This window comes from Rhagoletis zephyria, unplaced genomic scaffold (genome assembly GCF_001687245.7).
Source record: "Rhagoletis zephyria isolate East Lansing unplaced genomic scaffold, Rhagoletis_zephyria_1.1 Rzeph_scaffold_01238, whole genome shotgun sequence".
Taxonomy (NCBI): Eukaryota; Metazoa; Arthropoda; class Insecta; order Diptera; family Tephritidae; genus Rhagoletis; species Rhagoletis zephyria.
The window spans coordinates 5,003-15,134 of NW_016158322.1; the positions used below are offsets into that span (position 1 = coordinate 5,003).

Sequence of the window (10,132 nt, forward strand, 5' to 3'; positions counted from 1 at the left end):
CTTAGATAAAAGCTCGTATACCATTTTTTTTTTTTTTTTTTTTTATGTATAAATTTGAACGCATGCGTTTATTTAATTCAATTCAAATCGATTAGTGCTTCACATAAACGAATACTTTTGCAAGCCATTTTACTCCGTACCTTTTTTATCCATCGGCAACTCTGGTTCTCACCACATTTTGCGAAGTAGCTTTCAAAGCAAAAATCGTCATCAACTATTGCCCTTTCACTCAGCCACATACGATACGCCTTCACTTGACGTTTGCATGCGTGCCAACGGTTCGCTCTGCTTTGCTCTAACGCATTGCACCATCCCTGCCGAGTGATTATTGATCATTCACAATTGTGCAAATGAAAAATTCTATTTCGATTTTTGCTTACACACATTTCAAGATGGCCGTAAAACGTTTGGTGTAGACACGAGATAGTGAAAAAATTTGTCCTGCAGTTTTTCGCAGCTAATTTGACTTAGAAATGCATTAAAATACTTAAAGTGCAAAGTTAAAGTGTTGAAGTGCACAAATTCAATAAAAATTTTAAGAATTCTACATTATTGTGAACGCTGTGGTGGATAGAATTTTTTCACTTGTTTTTGTAGTGCGGCGGCGGCGAAAAAGGCACTGAAGAAAAAATTAGTAAAACTCGCAGAAGTTGTGTGAAAATTAATTCTTAAAAGTAAATGTGCAATTGAAAGGCTGCTTTACTATAAATTGAGCATTGTGTAAAATCGCTGTGGTACAAGTTTGCCAACTCAGTAATCGTAATTGGGTAATTATAAGAAGTGAATTTCTGGTGCCGCTTCTGTCGTAAATTTTCATATGGCGGCAAATTTGTGACATTAAACCAACAACTACAACGTATTACAACAACACAATTTAGAAATATCTAATAAAAACAAAACACGAAAAACATTCATAAGAAAGTGTGCCCCAAATAGGAAATTGTTTGGCCATAAGCAAAGAGTGAATCCGACGAAGGAAAGTGGTGAAAATGAGTAGTGAATTGATTGAGGAGGGTGGTGGCATAGATGCCGGCAGCGATGAGGCGTTGTTAACGAACGGTGCTAACGAGACGGACGAAGGAGTTGCCGAGTACTTGGAAGAGGTAAAGGTTGCAAAGTTGTCTCTTTAGTATATAAAAAATATAAAATTTGAATAAAAACGTATACCCTTCACTGCAAAATTTATTATATACACATTTTTGGCCAGTTGGAAAACTGTGACCGCAGATTTGAAATCAATTTATATACAATTTTTAATTTTCTGAAACTGTACCTACTTATTCTGTGACCGTGTGAAGGGTTTACACAATTTTCGTCAAAAGTTCTAATGCTCTTCCCACTTACAGCACGATCCCATGGCTGCTGAGAAACCGGTAAACCCTACAAAGCGCGGCCGTAAGCCACGCCGGCCAGTAGAGGTCGAAGAAGCTGAAGAGGGAAATGTGGAAGCGCTCGAAGAAGACAATGATGGTGAAGTTATCGAAGAGATGTTGGAGGAAGAAGAGGAGGCGGAAGATGGAGAGAATGTGAAGCCGGTTTTGCGCAAACTAACACAGTTACCCAAAAAACGCAAAGATGAAGCAGTAAACGCGAATTCCAACCGAAAATCAAATGATGAAACATATGTGGAAGATGACGAGCAACCCACTAGCACGGCACGCGAAGCCGCCAAAATCGAGAACCAAGTAGATGAGAATCAGTGCCGTGTCTGCACGTCCAAGGAAGCACTTGTCAGTCTTTTTAACGCAACTAGTAAGCAAACTATAGCAGACAAGTTAATGATCATCTGCCCAACAGTTTCCATTGCTCAGAAGGATTTTATGCCGCAATTCATCTGCAATCCATGTTTGGATAAAGTAAATATCGCCTTGGAGCTGAAAACGCAATGTGAAACAACCGAGCGGGAATTACGCAAAAAATTGTCACGTAGTAAGAATAAAGTACGGCGACCGGCTGGCTATGTGGTCATAGATGCTACATTGGACTCAGATCCATCAGATGAGGAGCCTAACGATGATGTAGAATTCAAAGTATCTGACGAAGGTGGAATAACTGCCGAAGATGATTCCGATGATTCCGATTTCGGTTCTCCAAAAAAGAAACGGTCCCCGCGTGTGGCAGCTGCTAAGAGGGGTAAGCGCAAATCGGCCGCAGCTACTCCGGCGCCAAAAGTAAAAGAGAAGAAGCGTGTGGGTGGGCGCCCAGCTTCAAAACGGTCTTTGCCATCACCAGAAGTAATAATAAAAGAGGAGAGCAGCGACGAAGATGAGGAGCCAAAAGAGAAACAAGTAAAGAAAAGGAAAACCAAGAATACACCACAGTCGGATGAGGCCGAAGATAAGCCCAGTGAGTTCCCTTGCGACGAATGTGAACAAGTGTTTGCACGTAAACTTTCCTTGATTCTACACAAAAAGGCGCATAATCAACGACAGCCCATCAAGTGTGAAACATGTGGACAAATATTTAAGATACAGGGTGCCTATCGCAAGCATGTGCAAAAACACACCGATGAGCCATCCGGCTTTGAATGTAGCAAATGCGAGTATACTGGCAGCAGTAAGGCGGAATTACGTCGACACTTGGTAGAGGAGCATGACGAACAGGGTGTGTTGCATCAATGCGAGAAATGTAAGCGAAAATTTGTATCCGAGGCACGGTTAGAGAAGCATAAAGAAGGACGTTGTCCAGGTGTGGAACGTGTGGCGAAAATAAGGCTCGATGTGGAAAGTTATACTGTTGGAAAAGACTTATTCAAAGCAGTGGCACCGCTCACAACAACCTACTGGAGTGATAGTTTCTCCGATTAAGCACTTCTGGCCATATCTGTTTGCATAAGGCATCCATAAGTATGACGGTAATTACAAGACATTAGTGTTCTTTTCGCCGATCAATGGAATTGTTTTGATTTTTTTTTTTCAATAGCATAGATTTATTAAGTTCATTTCTGTTAAAAATAGATGAATCATAAATTTGAGAATTCAAGAAATCGCAATATTGCTATTTATGTACGTATGTTTAGTTATGATTTGCAGAACGGCGCAAAATGAAATTAACGCTAACATTTTTCATAGAAATTTAAGATCTCCTGTTTGTGAAATAAACTGTCTTAAATATGAAATTTATCAATATACTTAAAGAAATTGAAGATATATTACGAACATTTTTCCTGTTTAAATTTTATCACCATTCTTTCCAACAATAAATATATTCATTATTCTTTGGAATTTGTTGTAATAGGAAATGTTTTCGAATTATAAATATTGTAATTAAAGATGTAATTTTGATATGCTGTACAATTGTATCAGTTTTATTATTTGACAAAAACGACCTTTTCCTAGCATTAGTGATTAATGTAAATCCAAATTTGTAAGAAAATATTTCTAAGTGTGGCTTTGTAAAGAAACCCCCTTCTAGTGTATCATGAAAATGAGTAAAATCTACTTTTCCGTAAAATAAAGTAAATTAAGTAAAAACCGGTGTCTCACTTGCACTTTAATCCATACATAGTTTTTAATTATCCTTACACATATACAGTGGCGTTCACCTAAATAGCGCACTTTTATTTTTTACAATATTCACAATGTTTTGCGTGATACATTTTTTTCGTAAATTTTTTTTTTTAAGACATAGTAGATGCTATAACATAAACCGTATACTGTACTTTGTGTACAGTTCAAGAAAACTGAACAAATTTCAAAAAAAAATTTATCAAAATTGTCTTTTTTCGAGGGGTTGCTTATTTTTTTCCATATAAAAATAGATTTTGTTCATGCGTTACATGGGAGAAAATGCGCAACACCATCGACCTAAAAAAAAAAGCTCAAAAATCAACGGTATTTTTCAGTATTTCAAACCTGCGCAAAACTGCATACCCAAAAAGTTTCTAAAAATTCTGGAAAAAATTGAAAATTTTAATGACATTTTTTTGAAATTTGTTAAATTTTTCTGAACTGTACACAAAGTTTTGAAATTTGAATTATATGGTTTATGTCATGATAAAAATATAGTAAGGTAGAACCGCTGAGAGTTACTTTTAAAATTCTTGACGTTTCCAAACATTTTAATTTTTAAATTTACTCAAACTCACACACACATTTTCATTTTCAATCTCAAGCAACAACAATTTCGAACAATTTAAATTTTTTATTTTCAATTTTATACGATTTTAAAATGCTGGCAAACTTAAAAAAAAAATCATGGCCGACAAATTGAGATAACGGTTCTACCTTGCTATGTTTTTATCATGGAATCTACTATATTATATATAGAAAAAATGTGTCACGTAAAACATTGTGAATATTGTAAAAAATAAAAGTGTGCTACATTTGTTAATACTCGCGATGTTTTACATGGTAAATATATTTTGTTAATTTTGTTTAAAAATATGGCTTATGTTTTAGCAAAACCCATTTAAATCCAAAACTGATACTGTTTACAAAAATTAAGAAAAACCCCTTTAATACAAAAAAAAATCAGGTATGCAGTTTTATAGCCCATTAAATTTCAGTTTCATGTGCAAATTTCAAATGTCTAAAAATTCGCGTTGATTTTTTAGAATTTTTTTGCTGGCTGTCCTACGCATTAATGCCATATAAAAAATTTTCAGAATTTAGTTATCGATATGTTTTTCGAGATGGTTATCGATATTTTCATCGTTTTTGTTATCGATTTTGCTATCGATGTTACTATCGCTTTTGCTATCGATGTTACTATCGCTTTTGCTATCGATAATTTTTTCTTAGGGTGTGCTTTCGTTTTTGACTTGGATGTGATCTTAGCCATACCACGTATTCTACGTTTAAATTTAGCGGCTGTGCCTCCGATACAGCCTGCAGACCAAGACGAAGGCGCTGGACTGTTCCTTTTTTTTTTTAGTTTTCTACGTTGATATGACCGATACTGTACTTATATATGGAAATATGGATAAGACAAAAGAAATATGTGATTACCCAAAAGTTCTTATTTTTACCGATATGTTTAATGGATATTTATTTAAAGAGTTGATATCTAATGCGCACAAAAGGTAAGTATTTAATGCTTGACTTCAGCGCCACCCCTTTTATATACAATAAATGCTGCTGACATCGAATGCCCATAGCTTTTAGCTTCCAGTCCTTAGGGATTTTGTTTAGCAAATTTGCACAATAAGTGAATCCATATCCGTAAACTAAAAGCCTCGAACCCATAACAAAAGGAAAATATTCAACAACAGTTGCATAATAAATTAATTCATTCGAAATAACTATGTATGTACATACAATCCCAAGTCATTGACGCAGGAAAAGGAGGAAGTCAACTTTAAATGGAAATGACAGTTGGAAATTGCTTAATGACCGAAAGTAAGAGGCGCAGTGTTGACGCTGCCATATTTGAAATATTTTCACTTCATCTGTATTTTATTTCAACATTTTTTATATATGTATATACATATCGACTTACATTTTCATGCATCATTAAATTTTTGACCCGAAAACCATTAGGTAAGTAAGTCAGGAGAGCCAAGAAAAGCCGATAAAGAATTACTTGACTTTGAAGGCTGCCTTCCCAGCTGCGATCAGAGAAGTATGTAATTGATAGGCCAGAAGAAAAATAGCTTTTTACAGCAGTTGTTTTTTGTTTTTTTTTTTTTGTTTTGTTTACCACTGTGGCCTAACAGCTACAACCATACCGACAAACATACCTACATATGTATGTACCTTTACCAGCTTGCGACGGATCCACCATCCATGCAGGATGATTTTATGCACGCTCGCCATGACAAGGAAAAACGTGATTTCAATTTCTAATCCATTTACAATTGAACGTGCGCGCGTACATGCATCGTCACAAAAGCATGTTGGGCAGAGGGTAGGGGGAGGTAAAGAAAGCGCAAGTAAGCAAATGAATGGTCGTTTTCTTAAGAAGTTGCTTAAGTCAAATACAGGTTCAGCTAAGCTCATATCGCCAACAGCGATGGCATCTTTGTTTCAGAGGGCTCTTTAAATTTCTGCTCGTTGCAGTTGGAACACCTGTTATCGGAATTCAGTGCGGCGTGTGTAGTGGCTGTTATTGCTGCTGCTTTTCTGGCCATTGTAGGCGTTTATTATTGCCAGCGTTCTGTTATCATTTGTAAATTCCGTTTTACTTACTGATGAAGAGAAATTGTTTTCGGTGGGTTTTTGGAATTTTAAACGATTGCTGAGTTGGCTGGCGGGTGGAATTTGCATTTTCTGCGACTTCTGTTTAAAATTCTGGAAACGAACTAAAAAATTAATTTCTCGAAAAGTACTGAAAGGGACAACATTTTTTTTACAGTTTATTAAAGGTAATCGCTTGACGCATATTTCTGCATAACTGCCTTTTCATAGTAGCGTGAAGAACTGAAAAAAAAAAATTATTACAAAAAAATTAAATATGTATGTATAAACATATGTGGGCGAATCCGAGAAATAGTCAACCAAAATCTCAAAAAATGCATGCAATTCGAATTCACTCATTTTTGTGTCAAAAAAGGCATATGTAGTACAACATGTTCTTATTAACCGACTTCACAAAGAGGAGACGGTTCAAGGTTAGGTCGTCGGAATATTTTTTTTATGTATGTTAGCGCATAACTTTGGACCTCGTTAACCGATTTCTATAATTCTTTTTTTAAACGAAAGGTATTACGTCAGAGGTTGGTTTAAATCCGATCATTTTATCATGCATATAATAATGAAAATCTTAAATTTTTATGTGAGAATTGAAGTCGGTTTTGTTTATTGCTTAAAAATAACTTGTTAGTTTATTTCATATTTCTTTTCACATTTATTTGAGAAACCTGATTTGCCCCCTCTTACTTTTGGAAACAAAGCTCTAAAAAGCATTGGTTTTAAGCACTATATCTTTTAATAAAATACAACAATATCGCTTTAAAAAAATCATTTGTTTCACGGAAAAAAGAGTAACGTCCATAACGTAACGTCCCGAACGCACATATACAATTGTTTTAAAGCTAATCCAACCTTTAGTTTGCTTTTATATCACATTTTAAAAACTTCATTATTTTCTCTTCAAAGTTTTTTTTAGATTGTGCCGACTATGATGGCCCTATCAAACTGACATTATGACATTAACCCAAATTCAAATTTCCATTATTTTGTTCTCATTAGTATTGCTCCAAACCTTCCCGTATACCACAAAAAAATTTTAACTTATAATATTTTTGTTGGCAAAAACACTTCGGCAAGTGTGAACAACCTCAGTATATTGTAACTTTTTTAGCCGAATTTTTTTTTTTGACTCGATTTTGTCAAGTAGTTTCTTAAATACGAAGAAAACACAAAATGTTGTAAATTAACAATTGGGAAGGTCATTTTTAGTATATCGTTTTTTCAAAATTTTTGCTTAGAATCAAACGTAGAATTCGAATATAACATACACTTTTTTCGAAATTAAATTGCTCCGCCCTAATGTACGTATTTATTTATTTTAATTTAATTTACTACTTTTATTTGTCTTTGATCATGCGAGCGTACTTAGCAAATAGTCTAAATGTAATTTCATGATTAACAACACCATTGCTAAATGGATTTTAATACGGCTTTGTAATCAAGGTTTTGTGTGCTTGCATGTAATTAAGTACTTCCAAAACCATTATCCCAATCCTTTCATGCATTTCATGCATACAACACAAGGCCATTTCATCAGCTTAATTAATTCGAAGAACATCTCCGGCCGGCATACGAAATTAACTCTTTACATTGAAATTTATTTAATATTTGGCTCGTTTCGTTAACACTTAAGGAATGCATTTCATAGCAGCTCTAATAAATGTAGGAATGTAAGTAGTATGTATGTGCATTAGAGTGGGCCGAAAATCCGCTTTTTTAGAATTTTGATTGGTTATAGCAAAAATATGGTTCATAATGCTCTAAAAACAATCTGTGTGAAAGATGACAATTTTTGGTCAATATCTTAGGCTCGTCCAAGTCCATCAAAGCTCAAGTGCTAAACAAATTTTTGATCTGATTATCGGATGATGATTCAAGACATGACTTGGTTATAGTAACTGACTTCTTTCTGAGTGTAAGGAGGCGCCAAATGCAACTTAAAACTAAAAGATAATCCATTTGTGACCTAATATTAAGACGCTCATGACGATCTATAAGCAAAGCTAGGTCCAACATCCAACAGCTTATTAAGCCCTGCAAGAATTCGAGAAAATCTGCATCATTCTAAGGACATTGCAGAACATTACGCACTTTTCTTTACACGATTCTCCTTCTGTTGGAATGACAGCTTTAATTAGTGTACCATGCATGGAGTGCCTTAATTCAAATGGATAGTTGTACGCACGAATGCAAATGACTTGTAGGTATGTATGTATGTATATTAGGGTGCTCCAAAAAAGGGTAAAATCGGAATTTTAATGCGCTCACCCCCTACGATTGTTCAATACACAAAAAAAAATATTACCCTTTTTTCTTTTAAAATCGAAAAATTTAGATTTTCAAGAATTCTATGCCACATAAAATATATGGAAAACGAGCGCTTTGAGCGACCTCTAAGTATTTTTAACCGACTTCAAAGAAAGACGGAGGTTATCAATTCGTCGGCATATATTTTTACCGCATACATTTAGACCACGCCAACCGATTTCTATTTTTTAAGGAATGGTAATGCCTCAGTGGTGGTCCCATACTAATTTTGTTTAGATCCGATCATTGGATTATGAAGAAATTAACGGTACTCTTAAATTTTTATATGATAATTAAAAATTACTTGTTTTATTTAAAAAAAAGGGGTAAGGTTTTTTTCGATATAGCACAATCCTAGGTGGTTATAGCATTAAAATTCTGACTTTACTTTTTCATATGCATTTTTGGACTACCCTACTGTACATATGTATGCAGTGCCGAAGAATAAACAAGCAATTGAGATTTTACGCAGGAAATGCAGTTAAAAATACATTAGCCGTTTACGGCAGTTACAAATCGCTTTCGCCAGAATGCATTGTTCAACAGAAACGGATAGAAGGGTTATAACTGCAAAGAAATTAAAGAGATGGTCTTTGAAGCGCAACATTAATCGGCGAAGTGGCATCTATGTATAAAAACTTAATGTTCAAAGGGATTAGGCGAGAGAAGACATTGAGTGATGACAGCGGTGAAGACTTAATGGCAAAGTACATACATATGTATGTACTGTTATTGCAGTTTAGCGTGACATACTTTTGTTGTACGCTAAGCTTAGTACAAAAAAAAAAGCCAAGCTGTAAGAGCAACTTATACGAAAAATGGATTCGCTTGGTACCGCTGGAGTCGAGATAAGTATTTGCGAAAGTTTTGATATAAATTTTGATGTACATGTAGGACGCAATTTGATAAGTCGTGACTTTTCGAAATTATGAACAATTAATTACATTCCATGCTAATTAAAATTTAACGTTCTGAACTATCAGGTAAAATGTATTTTTTCAAATCATTAATATTATATGATGCGTATTTATTTAAAAGTACCGAGTGGTGGGAGTTGGTTAAGCGGCTACGGAGAAACAGCATTTCTTTATAAGTACACAAGCGATGCCACGCCTATTTTCTTATTCTGTGCCAAAATTCTATTTTTCTTTTCAACCTTGAACGATTTGGATCTAGTATTTATGGAAATATCGTAGTTTTTTGCATTTTTCGAAAATACCGTTATATGGGAGATGGGTGTGGTTAACGTCCGATTTGGTCTGTATTCAATACCAACCTACCTTGGATGAAGGGCAACCTATATACCAAATTTCCTTGAGATATCTCAATTTTGGTTTGAGTCATCGTGTACACGGTCAGACGGACACACATAGCTAAATCGGCTTCTCCTTATATTCTAAATATATGACTATATTAATTTAACATAATAAATAATTTGAATTTAGTTGTTTAAGAGGTGGCAAATCTTAAAAAAAAGAAATACTTCTATTGTACGCCTACAGGTCAAAATTGTTATATGACACCTCATTTTTTAAAATCGAACGAATCGTGCAGATCTGCTGGCAATGACTAAAAATTGGAAAAAAAAAGATTTTATGCTTCGGATAAAACGTGAATGTCTAACGCACGCATACGGATACGCATGCTTTGGAGGTCCGCCTTTATTTCAAAAAGGGCAAAAAAATAGCAGGGTT

General features: G+C 34.8%; 1 protein-coding gene across 2 annotated transcripts; it reads left to right on the forward strand.

The window, feature by feature from the left end:
• Window positions 1–361: 361 nt before the first annotated feature.
• Window positions 362–3,496, forward strand: LOC108363295 (zinc finger and SCAN domain-containing protein 5A). 2 transcript variants are annotated; one of them, XM_017616627.1, is made up of 2 exons: window positions 362–1,109; window positions 1,347–3,496. In XM_017616627.1, exons 1-2 carry the CDS (start codon window positions 990–992, stop codon window positions 2,805–2,807), a joined length of 1,581 nt encoding a protein of 526 aa, XP_017472116.1. In that variant the 5' UTR covers window positions 362–989; the 3' UTR covers window positions 2,808–3,496. The 2 variants fall into 2 exon arrangements, with proteins under 2 accessions (XP_017472116.1, XP_017472117.1); XM_017616628.1 differs by having other exon boundaries at window positions 363–1,103.
• Window positions 3,497–10,132: the final 6,636 nt, after the last annotated feature.